This window comes from Mycteria americana, chromosome 6 (assembly GCF_035582795.1).
Source record: "Mycteria americana isolate JAX WOST 10 ecotype Jacksonville Zoo and Gardens chromosome 6, USCA_MyAme_1.0, whole genome shotgun sequence".
Lineage (NCBI taxonomy): Eukaryota > Metazoa > Chordata > Aves > Ciconiiformes > Ciconiidae > Mycteria > Mycteria americana.
The window spans coordinates 58,710,878-58,736,785 of record NC_134370.1 but is presented as its reverse complement, the minus strand read 5'-3'; the positions used below and the strand labels follow the sequence as shown (position 1 = coordinate 58,736,785).

General features: G+C 38.8%; 1 protein-coding gene across 2 annotated transcripts in view; it reads left to right on the top strand.

Annotated features, from left to right (window-relative positions):
• FBN1 (fibrillin 1) overlaps window positions 1-25,908 on the top strand; it is a 158,170-nt gene that overhangs the window by 40,673 nt on the left and 91,589 nt on the right. For both annotated transcript variants that reach the window (XM_075506079.1, XM_075506078.1), the window contains exons 7-9: window positions 15,108-15,305; window positions 18,619-18,744; window positions 23,288-23,413. In XM_075506079.1, coding sequence (XP_075362194.1) covers window positions 15,108-15,305; window positions 18,619-18,744; window positions 23,288-23,413 — 450 coding nt within the window. The remainder of the gene's footprint in view (window positions 1-15,107; window positions 15,306-18,618; window positions 18,745-23,287; window positions 23,414-25,908) is intronic.

Below are 25,908 nucleotides of genomic sequence, written 5' to 3'. Positions count from 1 at the left end.
CTTTTTTTGTCTCATATCCTCATTTATCACTGGCCTGGTGTTTGTTTTTCCTGATTTAAGATTATGATATTGAACTGTACAAATAATAGTGGGGTACATAATTTGTACCTTATCAGCCTGAAAATATCAAAGTAGAAAAAGAATATGGAAATCAACTCTACAGACGGGAGGAAAATGCCTTTTGGGAAAATGCAAGGTTAATATTTGCAATTTGTGTAATCATTGTTTATTTATATTTGGTCACCCAGTAGTAGCTAGTGGATAATATTTCAGAGTGCATAGCCAGGTGGGATACTGTGGTCTACTGTGTCAGTGAGATGCTCATCATATTGCTGGGACATTTTCAGGCATCTTTTTGCTTCTCGGAGCATGAAAGTGAGCACTGCTAATGCCCGTCCCCCCCCGCAAAGCGTGGTGCTTGCTGCAGGTCACCCAGCTCCCGGCTGGAGCTGGGACTGCTCCCACTGTACTCGATACGCAGATTTCTCTCCTGGATGGCTTTGCCCGGCTGGCTGCTCTCTACTAGTTGGCTCTCTGGACCTCCTTTTTAACTAGGTAGTTGGCCGGCCTGTCCTGGCAAGCCTCCCTCTCCTGGTTGGTTGGCAAAGCTCTCGGGCTGGCCGGCCTTTTCCTTCCCTTCCCCTTCCTTTTCTCCCCTTCTCACACATGGTGTCTGCTGGCTCCCACTGTTTATCTCTCCATGTCTCTGTGCCTCCCACTCATTTGTTAGATTTGCTTTGATCCATCTCATCTTTGCTGCCTTCCTGTTTTTCTTCCCTCTGCTCTTTTGCTGTTTTGCTTCTTTGTATCTTTGTTTCCTTCACACTTGTTCCCTGAAGGCTTTCTGCTCTGGCTTTCCCCTGCCTACAGGCAGCATGCATCTTTTCCAGAGCTTGCTATCTCACTCTTGTCCATTCATCTGATCTAGCAAGCACATTATCTGAAACAGTTACTAACAGAACACCAATTAGTGTTACAGGTTGGAGAAACAGTTATGTTTATCGCTTTTTATTTCCTATAGGCATTTTTTAAGTTCCTTTATAAATCTAGTCTGTGGTTACATAGAAATGCCTGTGATAAAATCCCAACCGAAGTGCTTTGTTGTGCTTCTGTGTCATCTTTCCCATAATTGTGGATTATCAAGTATCTATGTATTCTCTATAACTCACTGTCATCTCCCTTAGGACTCTTAGAGATGTCACAACTCACTGTTTTAATCTAGACATCACAATTATAACTATAGTCTCACAAACACTTCATTATGTTAGTGTGGAATAAGTACTTCTGGGTGATCACAATGATGGGAAAGGAAGTGTAGGGAAAATTCGTGGCAGTTGAAAATTTGCTGCTGAAGACCCCGTGAGAGAAGGCATAAAATTCTGTGGCTGTTCTTCTCCTGCTTGTTTCAATCTTTGTTCCAGAGTCCTTATTCAAACACAGTTCCTGCTGATGCTAATTGGAGTTTTGTCCGAGTTAGCACTAGAGAAACAGATCTCTGTTGTTAGATGCTATAGTCTACCTCATGTCATCTGTGGTTAAAAACCCTGTTAAAGATCTATCCTTTTTGTCCCTGTTTGGTTCAAACCTATTTTCTAAGCACTTCTTTTGCTCTTTCCTCCACATGGCCAATGTTTTAATTCTCCCTAATTATGGGGTACCTAATATCATAAATCTCTCTAAATACTGATTAACAAGTCAGTCCCTAATGGTAACTACACAACCTTGTCAACTGGAAAATACTCTCATTCCCCCCTGTATGTGTTTTCTCCTTTCATGACAGAAATACGAATCCCACATGAGAGGGCATTGTTCCCATGTAGCAGCCCATTCCCTTCAAGTGAATATTATCTGTCCTCCTCTAAGATTTTAAAAGTTTTTGGATTGCTTTTACACATGTGTATCCAGTATAGATATATTTCTGCAAAAAAATAGTTCATAGCATCTATTGAGTTGGAAAATTAATTAGACAACCTAATTGATTGTGCATGAGTTCCTCTGTGGAATGTGTTCTGCTGCTGTTGCACTTGCCCAGCACAGAAAATCTCAGAAGTTAATTCCGCTGGTCTTTTACTAGAAACTGACAATTAATTGAACATTAAAAAAAAAAAAAACAACCAAACAAAAAAACCTGAAAAATACTTGAAGGGTCTTAACACAAAAAACATTACATGAAAGATCTTTTCTTGTTTTATTACAGTAATGCCAAGAGGCCTGAACTCAGTTTGAAGCTCCCTTTATCATTCACAAGCCACACAAGTCTGTGTCCCAAAGGCTGTGTAGTCTGAAGAGGGGAAAAACCCCAACAGCATCCAGAAGTATTGGCAGCCCCACATTACATGTGGGGAGCTAATATACAGGGAGATTAAGTGACTTGTGTAAAGACGTTCAGGGAGTCTGTAGCGGAGTATGAAACTGAACCCAGGTCATCTCAGACCCAGCCAGGTGTCTCAACCACAAGACTATCCCTCCTTTTCAGTATGTCAGTGTAGAAAGTAGGCCAAAAAGCAGTTTCCATCCTTTTATACACAGCATTTTGTAAGGCTGTGAAGTATTATGTATCAGAGAGGCATCTGGATCAACAGCAGTTTCTGTGGATACTTTTATCTGTAAACAGAAGCAAAGCCTGTAAGGCCTTTGTAAATTTTACATAAATTATTATTTTCTCTATAAATAGCATAGTTAAATCTATAAATACTATACTTAATTTCAAGGCATTTTAATGGTTTTCAAGAATGGAAAATATATTTAAAGGACTCCTGTGTTCTGTGGCTCTCTAATTTTCATATGTTTTAGGTTCTGGTACTACTTATACATCCTGATGCATTAGCAGTGATGCATAGCTACGCCAGGCTATGTAGCTCATCGCACCATGCAATGTAAACCGAGAAAGGGAGGCTCGGGTTGCATGACAGGCTAACGCATCTCTGTTACTCAAAGGTTAAGTGCTCCTGTGTTGGGAGTTAGTGAAGCTTGCAGTTTGCTGACCTAAATCTGAGTGATTCCTATTATGTTGAGTATTTACTTCTCTTTTGCAGAATCTCTGTATAGCCAGAGTGTAATAAAACTTCTGCTTTAATCTTTTGTACCCCAAATGGAAGAGAAAAAAAAAAGTGCAAGTATGTGCGGCTGTATATGCACATATATCCATCATTCTCCTTCAACTGGGATCTCCCATTTTTGTATGAAATCACCATTACTGTGTTGAAGTATACAAAGAACAAGCCAGAGCTGTTCATTCCCCTCAGTGCCCTAGTTAGCTATTCACAGACACCTGGCTCATTTGCTGAACCCCTGATTCCTGTCTCCCACATCCCCCAAATAAAAATTACTTGTCTGATTCTCACTGACATATGTTCTGGAGCACCACTTTATGAACTCCATTAATTGAAACCATTAATTCCAGATGTTCTGTGCATTTACACAGATAAATTTCAGTGATTGTCATGGTGAAAAATAAAAAAATCATCTTTGAAGGACCACTGGGATTTATGCGTCATGGAGGTGAGAGGAACCTTGTTTTTCAACCCAGAATCTCTAAAATAAGTAGTGAGAAATCATCCAAAAGTGTACGGCGATCAGTGTAATGGACCGTTCAGTACAAACTACGGTTTCCAAGATTCTGATGCTATTCCCCATGAGCACATAATTAGTAAAATACAATTGGAGTGTGTCACTTTTGGTTGAGCCAGTATGGCCCAGCTTTTGGAAAGAGGCCTCTGAAGCTGGGTCGATCTCTCTCTTCCCCTCACCCCCCCAGCCCTGGCTGTTTACTACATGTGGGTGTGTGCATACACAGTCACAGGCAACAGGATTCCCCCACTGAATTGTCATTCGCTCATCAAAGTCAATGAGTCTAACACTTTACTTGTAACTGGGACCTGGACTTCATGCTGGATGTCCATGTCTGGGCACCTACAAAACCAACAAGTCCTATCTAACAGGGAGGAAACAGAAATCTGTTAGGATTTCAGTCTCACAGCTTGAATGTTCATGTCCAAGACACTCAGGCTGGTGACTGTTCCCCAAGTTTTAATTATTTGCCCCATGGGTGGAGGCAAATGAAATCTTAGGACCTGACATTCCCATCAACAAGTAGAAGAGATGCCAGTTTCCAGTGCTGAGGTAAAAATAGATCTGCAATACCTGTTATGCTAGAATAATGTATACACAGCATGTGTGACAAACAGGAAAAGGCCAAAGGCATCAGCACAGATGCTATTAAAAAGTTAAGAAATGTTAAACGATATGCTAAGAATGTGGAGTTGCTTGCATTTTGAATAAAAGCACAAAAAGTTTCCCATGTTTGCCTAGAGTATTCATGGTTATTCGAAATCTTTTAGAAAGACTTGCAATTGTTCTCAACCGATATCTTAAGTTAAAAAATAAAATAAAATATGCTCTGCATTACATCGCTAACAGGAGAGTCAGTAAAGACCTTTTGCTCTTCTTGCCTGCAGTGTGCAAGCAAGAATAGAACTTGACCCTAAGTTTGATAATTTTCTGTGGATTCATATCTTTCTTTTTTTCTGTTTTAAGATACCTAATTATAATTAGTTCTGTACTCTCTCACAGCTTGGGAAAATCAGGCTTTTGATGTGGTTTTAACAAAGAGTTTTTAATTAATTGTCATAAATAGTTTCTATAATGCTTGGATTAAAGATATGATGGATGCAGACTGTCCTCAGTCACTTGAGGCCAGTCATTCATTGACTTTGGGGGACGTCCACTCGTTAGTGCTAAACAAAGAGAAGACTCCTTCAACCACGTGGCCAATGAAGACAGGAATGACAGTAGACCTTAAAGAAATAATACCAGTTTACTTTTTTAAATTAAATACTAATATATCTGATGTTCATTGGCTCTTTCCAATAAATATAGAAGTCAAGAAGCTCTGTGAGTATCTTAGATTTTCTGAAGATCATTCACAGTTAGCAACAGAGCAATTTAATAGTTTAGTAAATATTACAGGAAGGTGTTAAAGAAGAGAGAACTCTAGACTCGCTGAAAACCTGTAAAATCCAAAGATGACCAGAAGAAGAATAACTGAGAGGTAGGGTCCATAGTAGTATCTCCAGAATTGTACAAAAAATTAAGAGTAATGAAACACACGAGTGTTAGCATCTCATGTACTTTATATTGGTGGGTATAATATATACGTTTAATAAAATTATACTTGCTTAATTGAAAACGCTTGTGAGTCAAGGGTTAGATCCCTTGCCTTCTTGGAAAGAGATGTTTCCTACTTCTAGCAATAGGTATTGAATAAATGAGATAATTCCAGAATTACAGCATGTATTCTGTAACATTTCAAAAGAGATACTATCAATCAGACTTATTCAGACTTAAGTAGTGCATGTTATTACTGTGTTTATTTTTGGACCATAGTCTTAATGCAAATCCCATATATGTGGTTATGCAAAATGAGCCAGATTCTGGTCATGAGTACACTGGTGTACACACAGAGTGATGCCACAGTTTCAGTGAGGAAGGAAGCTGATCCTGTAACACAGAGGGTTGCATGGTATTTCAATTAAGTAGTTGATGTGTTTTGCCATAGACTTGGAGGTGATACATTAGTGTCTGAAGCAATTTTTGTTCATTATTGACTTAAAATTGTAACACTTTCTGAGATTTTTCGGGAGGTTATTGTGCAGTCATGAAATTAAATAATCGTTAAAATATTTCTGTGAAAATCAAAATACTGTATGTTGTCGTTTTTCAGATTTTTTTTGTGTCTTTTTAGCTGTTTTTTTTTACAGCATAAAACTCTGTGTTACAGCCTTACTCAAAAAGAACTGTATTAGGTTTTCCGAAGTCTTCATGCTAGTAAAAAAAAAATTTCAGTATTTACATCACATCAAATCTGTTCTCATCAAATCATATCACTAAAATACCTGTCTATGAGAAGTATTGAGAATACAAGAACCTGGGCAAGTGCCTGGCTGAAGAAAATCGGTCAGGGAACTGTCTGCTGCGTGGAGAAGAGTCTTCACAAGAATACAATCTGTGTGCCCCTTGCTTTTGTTTGGTAGTTGTTTTCCACTGCCATAATTTCTCAGGAGTGCTGGTCCTTTTGGGCTATGGCAAAGGGAGCTTGCTTAGGACAAGCCAGATGATTCCTGGCAGCCGTTATAAAGAAGTAAGAAGAAATTGTTGATTGCTCTAATTACCTTGTTAAATAGCTACCAGGACTTTAGAAGTTCTGCATTCTGTTAGGACCACAGAAGTTATTTGTCCATGTGTCATTATGAGAATATATACTTACCAACACCCAAAACATCATTATTACATTTACTGCCTTCGCTTTAAGTGATCCACCCTGAAAGCGAGTCGACTTCTCACCATTCCTGCTGTATGTTTACTCATTGTATTTCACTTAGCTTGAGCAGTGAAATTGGCTCCCTTCCTCCCTCTCACCTCCCCTTTTTATTTATAACCCGTTTTCAGTTCTGGACTGAGTTCCATTTCAGTGCTCTGCAGTTGTATTGTGTTTCATGACACTGCAGAGGAACATTTATATTTTAGAAAAAAAAAGGTTATTTCTAATGTATTGTACCACTCCCTCTCCTTTTTAAATGTGAGCACTGTCTCTTTAAATCCTGTGTATTGCATTGTCTGAAAGCATTTTCCCTTTCTTTGGATGTTGGTCTATTTAATATACTGCAAGTTGTTAGGATCTATTTTTCTTACACAGTTTGCACAACTTTTGGATAGTCTCAATTATTTTATAGTCAGTGTCTTCTGGAGCCAAAGAGAAGAAATATACAGAGCTCATCTACTAGCTTTGTCTTTACCTTGCTATTTAATAGTTAATACTTTGTGGTATGTTAAGAGAGTTTCTATAACGTGGCACTTTCTTAAGAACTCTTTTTAAAAAGTAGTAATAAACTTCAGCCAACTTGTTCTTTTTAAGTGAAACTTCCAGAGTTCTTCAATTGAATCCATTCTCCTTAATAATCATCTGGTCTTGACAATAAATATGTCACCAAAGTTAGTTACTTTTTTGCAAGAAGAGAGATGGAAATAAACTCAGAATTTTATTTCATTGTTGCTAGCCTGTGAAAGAAATTGGAAAAATTAAAATCTGCAAAGAAATGTTCCTTTGTAGCTTATACAGCAAAGTAGGGTGGGTTAGAGTTTGTCAGGTAACTGATTATTCAGAAATGAGAAGTTATCCTGCATTTAGCTGCATTGCTTACTGTTTTCTTCATCATGGAAAAGAATAAAATGTGGTAACAATTTTCTGTATTTGGACTGCTGCCGCACATAATTTGGAACAACAGAGCTAAAGCCTTGATTTTGGTGAAATGCTTAGTCTGCGTGTTGGATTAAAATGTGTGCAACAAATCACTCCAATTCTATAATAATTTTTTGAACATTATTTTTTTATTTTATTACTGTAATGTTATTACTTTTCAGTTACAGACTTCGAGAACTGGGTCAGTTGCAAGAACAAAATTGGCATGAAAATAGTTGTATATTTGCTCTTGAAAATGGATTGCCAAAATACTTTTGAAAATGGTCAGCCTGAATTGTTCTGTACATCAAATGCAAGTGATAATGTTAGTCTCACATGGTTAGTAAGCTGCTATTTAGCAGTCCTGTTCTTTAACCAGTATCCTAGGAAGACTAGATAATATTTGCTAGATAGACATGTTAAACAGATCATCTGTGCAGAAATGGATTTGTGAAGCAGCTTACGGAATGGAAAATAAATTTAGGCTGAGGTGTGCCAGCAAGTCAATATATGAGAACAATTTGCAACAAGCAAAGGTGAGGAGACATGCAGAAATGGGGTCATCAGAATCATGAATTAGAGGATAATATTCCTGGGGCTGGAATATATGAGGCAGTAACTAACTTTTGTGGCTGACTAATGCAGAATAAAGAGTTATGATACCAGTGGAAGTTATTTATTGCAAGTGTTAGATACGCTTCCATGGATGTTTTTTACTCTTGTTAAAATAACGAGAGGCAACTTGGAGCTGTGATCTATCCGCAGCACAGCTGTGGTATTTTGAGACATTTCTGCTGCCAGATTTATACCCCTGCCAGAAACAGTGCCTGAATGGTTGCACTCCGAGTCCCCAGTTCCAGTGACATCTTAGCACTAGCCAGTGTTAAATCTCAGCAGTTTTGAGCTCTGTGCTCCACTGTGTGCTGAAGCAGCTGGGAAAAGGTCTTGTTAATATGTGAAGCCAACTCTGGCACTGGAAGGGAGCAGACAGAAGTGGCACGGTGATAATTTCTTCACATACCACAGCTAAACCTACCAAACCTCATTGGTAAGAGGTGTTAGACATCGTAGGAAATAAGTTTTAAAATATTTACAAAGTTTTCTTTTCTTTCCCTCTGAACACCCTCTGATATCTTTGCCATGTACTTTCCAATGATGACACATTGGGATCTGACGGGGGTGAGTAATGGTGTCTGGCTGGGGGGAGGAGAGGACAGGGAGTGCTTAACAGTGCATAATTATTTAAGGAAATGGCCCGTGTGGAAAAAAGAGTGTTGTGATTCGATGCGTTTATCAACTGGCATTTCAGTGTCACCTATGGATGAAGCAAGATGTGCAATATGTCCCCTATTAGGAAAGGTGAAGGTAAATAATAGTTACCCCATGGGTTCCTGAGCATGGTCATTCACTTTTCTGACCAGCACTTAAAAGCCACAAAGTCCTGTATGCAAAACATGATTTCATGATAGCCTACAAGCAACTGAAAGGGACATTTTGCAAGTGAAAATGGAGTTACGAGTGTATTGCCCTTCCCTATTTCTCTGGTACAGTGACACACACAGGTTTGCATTAATCTTTTGGGAGGGGTATGTGTGCAAAGCATTCTGTTTGTTCTCTCTGTCCTTACCAGGAGATTTTAGTATGTCTGAAAATACCTAGAATCACTTTGAAGGACATTTGGAAATTGGGCCTGAAATGCGAAACCTTTGTGTTTTGTAACTCTCTGTGCTATGGTGGTGCTTACTGCTACAGTCAGCTTGGTCATGCCGTGCTCTTGTGTCAGTTCTGAGACTCTCTGTAACTCTTGGAATTTTACTGCAAAAATTCTCATTTTAGGCATAGCAGATCCTGCCTCCTGAAATGAGACACATGGTGTTTTTCTCCATCATCTTTAAGTGTATTGCTACCTTCTCTGAAGAGAGTAAAATGATTAAGTACAGTGAAACATACAGTAATGGAAGCTGTGCTTTTCCATTAACAGTATAGTTGTTTGTATAGTGAGAGGTATCGTATGGTTTCCAATCCTGTCAAGAAATGTGGCTTTCTCAAAGAACTAAAATTTTAAGAGCTGGTATTTCTTATCATATCCATGCAGCTGTTGTGTCACCATTTATTTCAGATTTTAGATCAGAATATCTGATAGACATTTCTTCCATTCCCAGTTTTTAAACTCAGGAAAAGTGATAGGAGTTTTGTTTGTCCAAGCACACCTGAATCAGCTTAGGTAAATATGATTATATGTGCATATTTTTAGGATTCATTTAAGAGTCTTTATTCATGGCTCAGTGAAAGCTGATTTTTTAAAACACTGTCTTTATCCCTGTTCCAAAAACATAATTTTCTTGATGTCATTCTCATATCATTCTTATTGGTGACATCTGAGTTGATACGTTCAGAATTCCCTTCTCACCCATTAATTTTTCCCATATGTAAGTGTCCAGCCACTGGACATTTTTGGAAACTCCTTTGGAAATCCCAGCAACTGTTTTTCTAACCCTAATCCTACTTTTCCGAATCTAAAAGTTGTGTTTAAGGCAAATTTTTCCCCTCTGTAACAGAGATGTGGTATCTTTTCTTATATATAGCGTTCTCAGCACATGCCATTCCAGGCCAGGGAAAGATGGAAGCTTGATTTCTCATACTGTTCCTGCACCTGACTGCAGAGTGTGCATTTTAATTAGCCAGTATTTTTTTCAGCTTGTAACTGCATAGTTACTAGTTCTCTCACCATTTAAAATTCCTGTTTGTACTTTAAGAATGCCATTGAAAAACAGAATTGCTATAAAATTCTTTTTTTTTCCATTAGAAATACACATTTTGGATGCTTGAGAAAAAATAGTTGAAATTTGCCTGAAGTCATGTACCATGTTAAAAGGATTCTGCTACTTGAAACTCAGACCGCCAGCCTTTTAGCTAGCGTTATTCTTTGGCTGTTTGAGATCAGTTTCCAAAAGAACATTCTCAGGTACAACTGGTTGTGATTCTCTTTTCTGATGGCTGGCCAAGCAGTGGCATGAGCTACCAAGTGCAGCGGGTCACACGTGAGCAGCACTGAGTAGGCTTTGCAGAGACCAGACTGTGCTTCTGCCTTGCGCAGTCTCACTTGCAATGTTCCTCTTCTATCCTCAGCTGAGAAAAAAAACCAAAACAAAACAACCCACCAAACAGCAGAAACAAAAACACGGCTAGGCAGGAAAGTAAGTTGTAATAAAGATCAGCTTTAAGATACTTCACTTGCCTTAGAGCTCTTTCTGACCTTTCTTTCATTCTTTGTATGATGAGGGAATATTCCTTTCTTTTCCTTTTCCCCTGTGCTAAAGAAAGGGAAAGTTGTGAGTTTGCGTTGCTGAGGGTGGTTTCAGTTACACAGCAGTCTTGGCTGGATTTGGGGGTTCATGCAGAATTTACCCATGTGAAGTGCTAACAGCTAGGAGGAATGCTTCCTCCCTCCAAGCAATGTTCTGGGTTTGCTGCTGTGTACAGCCCAAGGTACTGTGTGAGCTGTGCATGCTGTGTGCTGAGAGCTGGAAAAACAGCACTCATTTTATCGTTATTCATTTCTTTATGATGGCAAGAGATGGCATTTTCCTGTTCTCAGTAATGAGATCTTGATCATGGTAAGATTAATGCTGGCCTGCTAGGGTCCCATCCTTCGACCTTTGCACCCATTCAGTTTCCATTTATTTTAACAAGGGTGGAGGAGTCTGTCAACCTCCCTAACAGGTGGTTATCAGTTTGCAAAATCAGGCTGTTAATTTGAAATATCGAGAACTCTTTATAAGAGATTTATAAGGAATGAATCTTGGAAGAATTTCATCCAGCATCCTTGCACTAGCATAACTGTTTAATCTGGGTTTCATTAGTTCAAAAATTTTTTTAAACTGTATTTTTACATTAAAACCTATATCGTGCTTGAAAACAGAGGTTAACATGAACTGAGGGCTTAAGATGTGTATCCGGTGTCGAAAGTCTTGCATTATCCTGGTGCTCAGAGTCTCTTTGGTGCTGTCCAGCATTACTTGGAACAATTATCATTATTTATTGCTGTGCTTGGTTTTGATCAAAGCCTGCCAGTACTACATATTTCAGCAGCCTTTCTGGTGCTTTTAGGAACATAAAGGATCTTTCGAGAAGATAACTAAAATTATTTGGTGATTGTGGCTGAAACAGGAACAAGCTCTAGATCAAAATGCAGCTTGATTCTTTCCTGCGGACTTAATAAGCTGGATTCTTGCATGGTGTAAACCAGCCTCATTCTATTGCCCTCTTGCTCTTTTTGATGGTATATGAACTTAATGTGGTTTTACAGTTTCTGCCATCTTCTCAGTTGTCTGAGGCTCCCTGTGGAATTATTCCTTATCAAAATAGCTAAGAAGTATGTGAAGAAGCAGATAAAGTTGTTAGATAACTGTGCCTAATGCCTTACTGAAGGCTGCTTGCATGTGCTGAAATTTGCATTAGAAGTGACTTAAAACATTTGACTTATCGGTTGCACATCTTTAAAAAATAATTTTACTAAAATAATTGCAAGTCTCAACATTCTTCAGTTAAAATGATATTACCTCTGGAAAAAAAACCCAAACTGTGTGATAGCTTTTCTGGCTATATTTTTCCCCTTCCTCTCTTTTCAGCTCCTGACTGATCACTTGGAACCTTGTGTTTGAGCTTTACTCATTGAAGTAGTTTGACTAATTGCAAATGACATGAATGTATAAGGAAACTTTGTTGTTACAAAAAAAAAGATTAGTGTTTTAAGCTCATATCTCAAGTCAGTGCCTTGTAGCACAGACCCTAGGGTTTACTGCATCTTCTGAAATCAACATAATTTATAAAACCAAAGACCCTCAAGGAAAATGGTGTAACTCAAGGAAATCTCTTTACATGTGATACCATTCTCTTTTCGTTTTGCCATCGTGTTAGTGGAATCCCATTTCCTTTTCCTTCTCGCAGGCCTTCATCTTGTAATGTGTCAAAAAATATTAAACGCGCTATTAAGAATGCTTTAAGTTTAGAGCTCTTTTTATTAAGCCTTTGTATAAAAAAAATGGACTTGAAGTGTGTTCTCTGTGGCCATAGGTCAGTGTGTACATCCAAATGATCTTTTTCTTATGCATTTTCTGACCTTTAGAATTTTCCATTAAGAACACAAAAGAAAATCTTACTTGTGAAAAGGTGAAAGATTGTATTTGAGAAAATAGAAGGAAGGCTGTATTCAGCAGAAAATTGAGTATTAAGAATAAAATTTATCAAGGCAAAGGATTAGGGGAAAATAAAGTCTATAATTCTCCATACTAAAGTGCTATGAACTTAGATAATAACAAATAGGAGCTGGATTTGCTTGGTTTTGAGTGCATATTTGACCTACGTCTTGTTACTGAAACCTTGTGGAAAGATTTGCATGATTATGAAGTTAATTTCATTGGATTCACCATATTTTTAAGTCATATTAGCCACTGCTAAGTCATTCATAGCTTGAAAGCAAACAATCGTAAATGCTGATCCATTCATATTCAACGATAAAATACAAGATGGGTTATTCACTACTGTCTGATGTGTGCTTCCTGCTGCAACAGAGAACAAAATGACTCCTTTTTAAACTGTCTATATATAAACGGCATAGGGACAATCTACAATGAGGGATTTCATGCTGAGGAGGTACTCTGGAGATTTCCTGTTGCTGACACAAAACTGTGGTGTTTCTAAAGAAATTGTCATCTATTGTTTTAATATTGCGAGTTTTGCATACAGTAAAGCAGATAGCTCTCTCAGACCTCGTTTTGTTCAAGGATGAAGAATCAATCTTGGAACTAAAATTTTTTAATTGATAGGTATAACTGATCATGACTTATTTGTATTCGTTTGTGTGCTGAAGGAATAAGGTAAAGATGGTAATATTTGGTTTTGTACTACATGCTTCCAAAGCTGCTTTTCCGCAATGAGAAAGAATGCAACGTAAGTTTTAACAAAAGCAAAACAAGCCTGTCTAACTAGGGAAATGAAAGCAGTTACAAAAATGCTTAAAAATGGGAAAAGAACTTGACAGAAGCTGTAGTGTAGAAAATTAATATGTGAAGTGAAGGGACACAATGAGAAATACCAAGCCAAAAAAAATTAAGATGATGAAAAGGAATGAAGTAACCAAGAGTAAGAGAGATGTTATCAGAGATTCTGACCCGTTTCATGATGAGGCTCACAGAATTGCTAGGGAAGAGGAGGGAGAAGTATTCGGTAAATGTAGCTGTACTGTTTGGAGGGGATAGGACAGAAATTTTATATTTTCAGTCTGATAGCATTTAAGGATGACATTAAATAGCGGTAATTGCATTTACATATTTTTATACAGCTAGTCCAGCTAAGCAGCACCAGGGAGACTGAAAAGAGCTAGCTAAAGGGTTCTTGTATCACACAGGTTAATTAGCCGTAAATCTGGAAATACAGCACAAATATCCAGAGGCTGGAAGAAAATTATTATTGTTCCAATATTTTAAAAGGAAAAGACATGATCTGGGTGATTATAGGTCTGTTAAACAGGCAAAAGATCGAATAGCAATTATAGGATGTAATACATAGTTAATGTAGAGTAAATGGTATTTACTGTCATTTAGTACAAGTTTATCAGAAATAGGTCTTTCAAACTAACTTGATACCCTTTCTGAGAAGACCATGTTTAATTGATGAAGATAATAGTAACAACATAACACTATTGTATAGCTTACAGGACTTCTGTAAGCTATTTTATTTATTCTATCAAGGAGTGGCTTGATTAATCAGCAGAATTATAGCATATGGACATAGCATCCCTGGGTTGGAATGAAGATTAGTTAAGTGATAGGTTTCAAGGTGTATCTGGTGTGGGGAGATGGGGCAGATGGGAAAGGCATCCATTCTTACTTCTGCCCTATTTAACACTATTTATCAATGGTTAAGTGGAAACATTATTGTTAACAAAGTTTGGAAGTGGCACAAAAATTGCAGGAATTTGTAATGTCATGACTATAAGGCAGTGTGGATTACTTAGTCACCTTGGCTGAGGCACCTGGTAACTATTTCAGTACAGGCAAACATCAGGCTCATAATTTGCTGGCTATGCTTACAGGATGCCAGACTCTATCCTGTTGCACCATAACAGATAAACATTTTAGGGTCGCTTGTGAAGAATTAACCGGAGTGTGCACCCCGGATGTACAGGAGACAGCGGGAGTCGGCATTACCACTGTTTGGTTGTTGCCCTTGGAGAATGGAACAAAATAAAGCCTACTAGTATTTTATTAACATCTTAGTTTAATTCTGTCTGTTGGCTAAGTGGCCTATCCTACCATAAACAAATCAATGCAGATGTGTTCCACATGCCCTCCATTCAGCTGTAGGCAAAGCTTACCCACATATCTGGTACAGCATATGCCTGAATAACAGTGAAAACTGTCCTCAAAAAACTCCTTGCAGTCTGTATTCTCTTCCCTTGAGACTCATTTGAGAAAAACACTTGTGGAAATAAACGTATCCTAACTCTTCTATCAGTCTTATTTTAATTAATGCACTGAATATTTAAAACAAACTGATGAAAAGACCTCCCAAAGAGTATTACTAGAGATTAAACCAAGCAGCAAAGGGGACCTGCAGAATCTTAAGTATATAATACTCCTGGTAAAATAGTCACAATGTATTTATAGAGCTGCTTGTTTTTAGTAGATTTGAATGAGAAGAAAACTTGAGAAAAATCCTCTGCAGGGCAGTGCTAAGTAAAATTGCTGGGCTGGCGGGCAATTTATGTGCAGAAGACTTGCCTAAATGTGCTGTTGTTTTGCTTTGTTACGAGTTTTGTCATGTATTTTTATTGTGATGCTGATCAGGTTTCCTGTCTTTGGCGCAGATTACAGGACTGGCCCTTGCTTCACTTTGATAGCCAACCAGATGTGCCAGGGACAGCTCAGTGGAATAGTCTGCACAAAAACCCTTTGCTGTGCAACGTTTGGGAGAGCATGGGGCCACCCCTGTGAAATGTGTCCTGCCCAGCCCCATCCCTGCCGCCGAGGCTTCATTCCAAACATGCGAACTGGAGCCTGTCAAGGTAAGTTAGCAGCAAAGCTTCCCCAAAAGCTGCTGAAATTGTTACTGGATTAATCTTAATTGAGTTACACTGCTGTGAATAACCTGTCCTAAGCCATTCTCAGCTATATGTGTGAAGAATGGAAAAACATTGTCAGATGCATTACTTCATGATTCAGTGAGTGCCTGATGTTCAAGTGAGTACATTAGTAACTTAGGTCATGTGAGAGCAGCCAGCATCTTAATGAATTTCTCACTGCCAGCAGCCCTTTCCCTTGGTTCTGTAATGGTGTTTTTCTGAGTGTACCGTTCGATCATTCCATGGAGGAATTTATTCTGTTTCAAAAAGCACTCAAAACATGCAAAAATCAGTCTGTGGCAATACTGTTCCATTTATCCGGTGTGGGATTTTTTAGCTAAAATTTGTTGATTTTGGATTCATCTTGAGTGTCTTATCTTTCGAGCGACACTGCTTCGGCCTGGAGAAAAGTGCATGTCGTGCCATTTGAAATGCCCTATTATATATTTCATACAATTTTGGAAATGCATTTGTATTTGTTTCAAATCGTAAAATCCACCCAGATGTTGCTTGCTTCTTTCTGAGCATGCCTTACCATAGAAAGTCCTTACACTGCTTTTGGCTTTTATTCTAATACTTCCAGCTGTATAAATTCTTTTATTGTCTGGATGTCTGGCAGGAAACAGGAGAAAGTTAACAGGGGCAGCTATGTATTAAACTGATGTGGATTATAAATTCCCAGGACCATATCTTTGGGGCTAGTTTATTTCAGTCTGTCTAACATTTTCTAGTAAGTTACAATATTTTTGAAAATAGGGGAGATAAAGATTGTAAATCTATGATTAATTTTATTTAATCATTAAATTCCTATGAAGGACTTCAAGGCATTCCATTGCATTAAAAAATGTAGATATCCTCTGTCACAGGCCAAATCCTGATTGGTGCCTACAGACAGGCACGGTGAACTTTGAGATGGGCATGTTTGTGTATGCCGCCTAATGTGCACATATTTTGACCTCAGCCATTCTGTTCCCCCCTCTCACTGTAAAGGTCAGAACTAAATTGTGCAGAAATCTGTGAACTGAGGTTCTGGACACTTCTGAAATCTTATGTGTATAAATATGTGGCCCACACCCCTGAACTCATGCCACACCTAGTTATATCCCTCTTGTTTGTGTCACAGAAAAGCTGCAGTGACCTCTCCAATGGGTTTGTGCAGTTCGGAATAAGGCTACTTCTGCTTGCTGCACATTTCTTAGCATGCAGCTACATTTATGCTAATCTGTATGCAGTGCCAACACAGTTTTGGCCCTGTATGTTTGACTTGTACTTTCCAGTTTTCCCTTCTCTTGTAATGTGTTCATAATTTCAACAGATCTGCTATGGAACCACATATTAGCTTTATTTTTCATGCAATTGTACTAAATCCAGTCCTTTTGAAATCAGATAACATCCATTCAGACTGAAGACATTTCAGGGATTTCACATCCATATTCAATCTAAATAAAGGAAAGCAGGTTAAATAAAATCCAGGTTCTCTGAAGAGAAAAAGGAACCGTTATTATTGTGTGGAGATGTCAGAAAAAATAAAACGGAGGGGAGGGCAAGTTTATTTTAAAAAGTAAATAGAATATCGCTGCCCACAGTTTGACTTTGTCTGTCTGGCCGAAAGTTAAATTAATATCACAGCTGAGGTTTTTAAAGATACAAAGGACGAAAATGAAAGCCAAAAGGTGGGATTTTGAAACAGACATCGTGACTCAGGAGCATGACTTCTATTTTTTTAATATTTTTTTCTTAATGTCAGTACAGTGCCATGAAGTCTGGCTGATTACAGTTATTAAAGCACAGCATATTGCTGTAGCTCGAGCCCCTGTAGCAATGTGGCTGTGTTGAGGGTGCTGAGGGTGTGCTAGCCCTCTGTGCCTCCCAGCACAGCGGTTACGCTCAGCCACAGCACTGCTCTGGCTCTGCTCCTGCACCCTCTGACCCCGTTCAGTCGGCCCGGGGATCTTTACATAATGCTCTGTGATGTGGTACAGATATGCCCCTTGGCATTCCTGAAACTTCCTACTTGTGGCTCCCAGGGAAATTGCCTCTTGGCCTTTTGTACAGACATAATACTTTGCTTTTCAGACTGTAAGACACATTACAGCTGGCTCTCTGGGATTTATAAAAGGAGATTTGAAGGTGTCATCTCCTTCAGCTTGTGTCCCTGCGTTGAAACTGATCCTAGCGTGAAGCCCAAGAATTCAAGAAATTGGGTTTTACCAGCAGCAGCTGGTACTCCTTGGGGAGATGGGGGAAGCACACGCGTTTGGGTTGGAGAGTGGCGAGTGCTCTGTTTGCTCCCAGAGGACAGGGAGCAGCAGACGCAGGGCAGTCCCTGGGGACTGTGAGCCAGACCTCCACTGTCTCCTATTGCAATGCCACTCCTCCTCCTTTAGTCTCTTTTCTCCAGCTGTTACTAAGCCGTAGCAACACTTTTGCAGCTAAGTGATGACACACATATTGTTGTGCTAAAATAGCCATGAGGCCAAAAACTGGGGCCTCTTGAAAATGTTTGTCTTGAGCTTCCTACCTAGCCTGTGATATCATCTTTGTCATTTCATTTTCTTGAGTGAAAAAAATTAAAAGCAAAGAGAGAGAAATAAAGGGGAAAACCCCCTCCAAATTTCTGAATGTCTAAGCAGGTCATTAATAATTCCTCCTGAGACATTAATTACGGCTATGAAACTTCTTGAGTCAAATCCTAACCACAGCTTAAGGTCACTGGTGCTGATCTTACTGGAGTGACGAGATAGTAAGTTCCATCAATAATGACTATTCAGTTCCCCATGCCTCTCCATGAGGCCCCCTCCATGCACATTGCACACTGCTCCTCCACGGCTCCTGCATCTCTGCGCTGGTGGGCTATGCACTGTATGGAGTTGCCAGGATTTTCAAAGGGGCAAGTGATTTTGGGTGCCCAGCTTCAGATACTTTAAAGGAACCTGGGTTTTGGCAGGCTGTGTTCTCTGCACACCATTCCCCAGATGTTTTGGAAAAACAAAGCAATAGCAGTTAGATGTTTAATGTCTGTAACAATAATAACCATGTGATTTCTTGCAGAAAATATTTAGAGTACTGTACTTAATCATACTTTGCATAGAGTAATTACAAAATTAGTGTCTGTCTTCGCAAGCAAGTATCATAATATTATGATGGGTGAAGAATGGATTTAAGCATATTTACTTTAATTTCTGTGTAGACAAATTATTATGGCTGTTCTTGAGAAATGAATTAAAAGTGGGTGTTTTCCTTTTTTATATGATAGATGTGGATGAATGCCAAGCCATCCCTGGGATCTGTCAAGGGGGAAATTGCATTAATACTGTTGGATCTTTTGAGTGCAAATGCCCAGCTGGACACAAGTTTAATGAAGTGACACAAAAATGCGATGGTAAGAACTTTTAGAACTTTCTTCTGAAAGTAAAGGGGGGAAAGTCTTCTTTTTGGGGCCAACTTTGTTTAGAAGTTTGTAACAAACTTTACAGTCTCTTTTGCCTTGAATAGGCAAATAGCATTCTTCACAACAAATACAAATAATGGTCCTTTCTCCTTCTAAACCAGAGAATCTTAAATATTGGCCCTGCAGCTTTTTCCAGCCTTTTATTCATGTACCATTTTACAGACTTAAAGGTACATCTGAAACAAATTAAACATTGAAACTAAAAATACTTTTTAACCGATACATTGCTTTAGAAATGCTTGAGGCACATGTCTCTGTGTGCATCTTTTAATCAAAAAGTGTGTATGACTGGAAGGTTCAACTCATTCCCACCTACTCAAGTAAACTGTATTTAACATTAATGGAAGTTTGACACTGCTGAGTGAAGACTGCAGGACTATGCTCTAAAGTCATCCTTACAGTTGCAGATGTTAAAGAAGGACAAACATTTTATCTTCCCTTATTGGTCATCCTATTTTGGAAGTACAGCAGGTGCTAGATATTAGTGTGGAAATTTGCAGTGCATGATTATGGAATCTTGCTAATTTTAAACTGTGATTTGATAGTATTTTTTCTCTATATAATATAATAATCAGGCATAGATGTCTCCTTTGCTTTAAGAGAATTTTGGATACATAAGGAACATAGTACTAAAATGTGTCAATTGCACAGTTTTGATTCATCTTCTTCACAGTGAAGTCCAGATAATGTTTAAACCATTACAACTGATTCTCCTTTCAGTCATTAGACAAAAATTAAGTTAATTTGAGCAGACGGGTTTCATAAGTGGTTAGTGATTTTTGGAGTACCAACTTTCAGTATCATAAAGGTGTGTGACTGTGAGAGTAAGGTGTGCATCCACCACTTTTTCTTGCATCAGGTACCTTTAAGGAAGCACTCAAAATTTTTTAGTCATTTTGGAAGAATTATGACTTACTCTTTCAAAAGAAAAATCCCTATTTCAAGCAAAACTTTATAATTTAATTGCAGGTTAGGGAAAGCAATTTCGGAAGAGTTTGTACACAGCATGGTTTTGGTATTGACTGCCAATGGTTTTGGCAGAAAGTAACCCAACTTTAGGGTGGAACAACATTGCAAGTGTTTCCTTCTGTGGATGAAGTACCAAGAACATGGTGAAAAGGAAAGACTGAACATGTGCCTTGTTAAGTATTAGTACTTGAAAAACTGAGAACTGTAGGCTTGCATAGGCTGCATTGTATAAACATTCCTATGGTATTTTTCGATTGCTGAATCATGTAAAAAAAACCACCAACCAAATAAAAAAAACCTGAACAAAGAACAAAAATACCCAAACAACCACCACCTTCAGAGCCTGCATTTGGTAATAGTTGAGGGACTGGACCCAAGAACCTTGGATAGCTTGGTTCGTTCCCAAATCCTGCCACAAATTTCCTGCCCCATCTTGTGAAATCCCTTTGGAGTGATCGCCTGGCTGCAAAGATAGGATGAAGCTTTCTTTTTTCAATTTGATACCTGTAAGTTTTTGAACCTCAGCAGACAGAGACTTACTTTCAGTACATCTTCATATTGCAAATACCAAGCAATTTTAGTTAAAGCTGTGTAGGTATTAATACAATTCAAAGAATTGCAAGTAGCATCCCTTATACCAGCGGCATGAAATAGGATAGTGATTCAACAGTTAAGAGCATAGTCACATAACAACAGAATATCCATTCTGCTTTTTTAAATTATCCCTTTGAGTTTTAAGTGGAAATCTCCAATGTAAGACAAGGTATTTGCCTTATAGTAATTAACTGTAATTAATTCTAATACATAAGAATTAGCATCTGATCATGTGCTTGATTTAACTTCCTATCCAGCAAGTAGGCCTTCTGGCATCTATAGCGTGTCCTTGGTCACTAATTTAGTAGAACGGGGAGCTACCTGCTGAATTACCAGTACTGGTTTTTCAGTGGGTCCCCATTAAAGTAAGATCATGATAGAAATCATTATGTACAGTGAGACAATGCAACAAGATGGGAAATGAGGTGTGTTGGCTGAAATTCTCTTTATTAGCATAGCTGGTGGAAAACTGTATTTTAAGTGTTAGATTATTTCACTGCTTCATATAACCATTCCTCTTCCAGTTGCATTAATGCTGAGGTAAATACTTTTTTGTGGTGACTGGGAGGAGTAATTTTTCCTGGAGTGACATTTATGTCTGCGAGTACATCAAGTATACTTACCTTTATGAAACTCGCATACTTAACAATGACAATGTTGCTTATATGAATGTCAACACTAATATAAATAGTGGAATACTGTTTGGGTTAGGCTCAAGCCTAAAATAGAGAGTGATGATTTTGCTTTTAAAAAGGTCGGACTCTATATAAACAGTGGCAACACTGACTTCAAGATAAACATTGGTGAATTTGAGTCAGAAAATGCTTGAATCTGATCCATTTACAACTGCATTTTTCTCTGTTAATTAAGGGCTTTATTCAGACCAAAATTCAATTTCCACATTTTTTGTCACTGAGACTTTTGGGACTCCTGTGGAGTATAATCCTGGAGCAGAAGCCAGAAGTCTCTTAGCAGTGCTCCCAGGGCACTCGGACTTGAGGCTTTGGCAACACCCCCGAAGTAGCACTGAACAAAAAGTCACACCCCTCTCACACACCCAAGCGAGGAATGCGACCCACATCACGACAACTAGCAAGATGCTGGGGAGGAACGTGTGCACAGGGGGCCCAAGGCCCCGCACCATTTAGGATGGGTCAGTCTGCAAGGTCTGGTTATCTGTATGCCACCTTGGTCCCTCCACTCCTTTCCTGCAAAGGCAAGGGGCCACAAAGGTATTAGAGCATCCAATGCTTTACCTAGGGGAAGAGGAATTGATAATTTTTGTATTACTGAATTTTTGTATTACCGTCTTCACAGGAGAAGTAGAACAGAGATCCTCTCTACTTGCTAAAACACTCATTAACAGTCCTGTGAGACTTCGGGTGTTCCCCCATCTGTTGCGGCCAAATTCCAATTTAGGCGTTACATTTAAATTCCTCCAATCATTTTTAATGACTACGATATTATTTACTCCTAGCCTTGGTGTGTTGGGTGGTGTTGCAGTATTTCATCTCAGAAATTTTTGTGGTTGGTGAAATCATTATTACAGCCATGTGTCTATCTGTTTGTAGATCTCTGGAGAAGAGGTTGGATGGAGTACTGTGATGCCATTATTTCTGGCTGGATTCTCCCTGTTGGGAGGGCAACTGGGTGATTGTAGATGGCTGTGACTGGCAGTTGCCATTGATCACTCTAGAGAATAACCTCCCTTTCTGCTCTGCTTTGCTGATTCTTCTTGTAGGTACCATGGAAAAAAGCGAGCTGTTTTTAAGCTCAGCTGGACTCCAGGTTCCTAGAAGATGAGAGCAGTGCTAAGTAGATACAGCTGCATTGTTAAGACAGTCACTGGAAACCAGAGGGAAAGTAACTACACATCACAGGCAGGCTACTGATGGTGATTAAGAGGCAATTGGGGCTGGCATAGGTTGTTATTCACATGACTATAGATAGCATAAACTCCTAGCTGTGGAAGAAACCCTTCAAGTTCCTTCTGTTCATGCATGCAGCTATGATCAGGTATAAGAAGGTATTTGTTAGGTTTTTTTCTGCAGACTTTGAAAATTTTTCTGCATTGGATCTATGATGATGATTTAGTATATGGATTCAGATTCATTAGTGAAGAAAATCATGATATGGATTTTTATTTCAAAATTGCTGACAAAATCTAAGGGGAATTATGGATATTGCCTGACTTCTGCAGTAGATATTTCAGTTACTGTCTAGAAATCCGTTGAAACTTAGAACATTCATGTAGTGGAGAAAGCCAGGAAAGGTAATTTTTGTTGCCTGCAGTCATCCTGCTTTGAGCTGTAATCCTGTCAGATTGCATTAGTTAAACAGTGCCTGGCTGCTCAATGCTTTTATATGGGGGATTTCCAAGAAAAAAACAAGTGCAGTAAGAAGAATGGGCAATTCAGTAGATGCTACGCTTCCCTTTGATTCGGTATTGAACCATTGCCTCAGTATGGTGCCAGGAGACGCTGTGCTGCTGAAGATACCATGAGACACAACACTTAAGCTAGTGATTGCTATGGTCATTGCAGGTTCCATGACAGTTTGCTCAATTCTATTGTGCAGAATTCAAACTGGAGGGGTTATGGTTTACTTACAGCTAGTAAATCCCCTCTGCAGTTTAAGATTTTCATCCATCATTATTAAGCACTAAAAAAAAACCTCTCTGGCTTTTTGCAATTTACAGATACAGTATTTTCTTAGGTTCTGTTTCGCTTGTGTTTATAAGATGCCTAACAAAAGATCCTGATACAAAACTGCTGATTACACCCCTAGTACATAAGTTAGGAGGGGTCTCAGACCACACTGAATTTGATCATTAATACTAATTATAAAATACCTGTTCTCGTGCCAGAACTAATTTAGCTAACCTGCCTCTGCTTCTCTTTTTGCCTTGAAGATATTGATGAATGCAGCACCATTCCTGGAATCTGTGATGGAGGAGAATGTTCAAACACAGTTAGCAGTTACTTCTGCAAGTGTCCTCCAGGGTTTTATACAGCTCCTGATGGCTTAAAGTGCATAGGTGAGTAGAATCCCGTAAATAATAAGACAGTAGGTGTCATGAACATTCATGAATATCTAAAATGGGTAACTGTACGAGAAACGTATTGCAACTCCTGATCTTGAAGTCCTTCTTTTATACATAAGTACATCATGTACCTATATATGTATTCTGAAATGAGTTTTCCATTTGCATGATGTTTCCTCTTTCCCTCTTTGTTGTGACCTTCCCTTTCATTTTTCTTACTACAGTTTTTCTGTTATACTATATTTGTTGCCTTAAAATAGGCAGAACTTGTTTAACACATCTCCTTGATATCCTTGCTCTCATGTTTGTCTTTGATTTAATCCATGTTATATTCAGCAGTCATTTAGAAAAGCAAATATACTTGAGAAAGAAGGCAATGACCCAAACAGCTTTTTTTCCCTCATTCCAAGTGTTATGACCTTAATGCAGATATTTTTCTTTAAAGGAAGTAGTGGGATAAGCTGGGTGTGGGACATTTGTACCTGCTTTCATGATGTTGATGATTTGGCAGTGCTGTTCTTTCAGACTTTCACTGTGGCAGAGCAGAACTTGTCTTCCAAAGGCCAGACCAGGAACCAAAGGACTGTGTGAATTAAATGATTGCCACTGCAGTGCCAAAGCCATGAAAGAGTAGTGTTAGCACTTATTGCTTCTGGGAAGCATACAGCCTTGTTGTGGTTTAACCACAGCCAGCAACTAAGCCCCACACAGCCACTCGCTTGCTCCCCCCTGGTGGGATGGGGGAAAGAATCAGAAGGGTAAAAGAGAGACAACTCGTGGGTTGAGATAAAGGCAGTTTAATAGGGAAAGCAAAAGCCGCACACACAAGCAAAGCAAGGAATTAATTCACTACTTCCCATGGGCAGGCAGGTGTTCAGCCATCTCCAGGAAAGCAGGACTCCATCACGCGTAATGGTTACTTGGGAAGACAAACGCCATCACTCTGAACATCCCCCCTTCCTTCTTCTTCCCCCAGCTTTATATACAGACCATGATGCCATATGGTCTGGAATATCCCTTTGGTCAGTTGGGGTCAGCTGTCCTGGTTGTGCCCCCTCCCAACTTCTTGTGCACCTGGTAGAGCACGGGAAGCTGAAAAGTCCTTGCCTAGTGTAAGCACTACTTAGCAACAACTAACACATCAGTGTGTTATCAATATTATTCTCATACTAAAATCCAAAACACAGCACTATACCAGCTACTAGGAAGAAAATTAACTCTGTCCCAGCTGAAACCAGCACAAGCCTCCTCTGAGGCAGGTCAAGTATTCAATTAATTTTTTTTTCTCATTTTTACGTAGTAATTTCTTTTTTCACTGCCAGTACTGAATTTTGAGCAATTATTGTCATTTGAGAATCAAATTAAAGGTTTATTTCCTCAGCTTTGGCTTGTTTATTTAGAGGCTCATACACAGTGCCAGCGCTGGGGTTCAAGAGGGTACCCTGTATTTAGTACCTTTGGTAGAAAATCATTTGGGAAAAAATTAAAAAAAAAACCAAAACAACAACTTCACAGACAAAAGTATCAAATGATATTAACTTCCCCAAGAGATCTGGAACTAGTTTGGATTATGATTCAGTTTGAATGGTGCCATTCCATTTCTGCAGGTTGTGAGAAATGAACTATATTTCTTCCATTATCAAGAACAGCATTTTGGTAGATTGGATCCATACTATACACTGAAAATGCCAGTGGGAGTTGCTTTTATTGCTTCAGATTAATAGCTCCTAAATGACTGTGGATCATTAAATCATTGATTGCTGCTTGTACTTAGTATCTGTGAAGGAGATTCACCTTTCTGTAACAAAAAATTTCTAGAGATGCACAACTTCCATTTGCCTTTTACTTTTTATAGTCATTGCTCAGTCAGGACTGCCCAACATTCACACCCATGTTATATTCCTGAAGTTTTCCAGCCTTTTTTATCCACTGTATTTGTAGGCTGAAATAGTTCAGCTAAAGAATTGGGTATTTAAATGATGACAGGCTGTGTTAAGTAATATGCCAGATTATAAGCCATCATTAAAATTTTGGCTTTGTGTCCAAGGCAAAACGTGCTAAATGGGAAACACTATTAATTATCTGCAGATATTCTGGATTCATGTCTAATACGCAGACTGCATACTTGCCATATTAACAAGGACAGAGCCCAAATCTGTATTCGAGCTGGGCAAAACATGTAATCTTGATTTAATTACAACATGCCTGTCTTAAGTGAAAAGTGTTAGCTGAACGTGTCTATTCTGTTAGAGATGAGGAAGTGCTTCTGAGAAATGTATCCCTTATGGGGCTCAAACTGAGCAGCACTGGAGCCAAACATCCAAAGGAAGAACCGGGAGTTCCATTATTACAAACCTTAAAAATTAGAATAGACAAAGCAAAGATAATATCTCCTAGAGCTGAAGAGCAGAAACAAGAGCAGGACATCTCAACCCAAATAGATGAAGAGTGCTATGAAGAAAGCTGCTAGCCCATACTTCCAGCTGGCA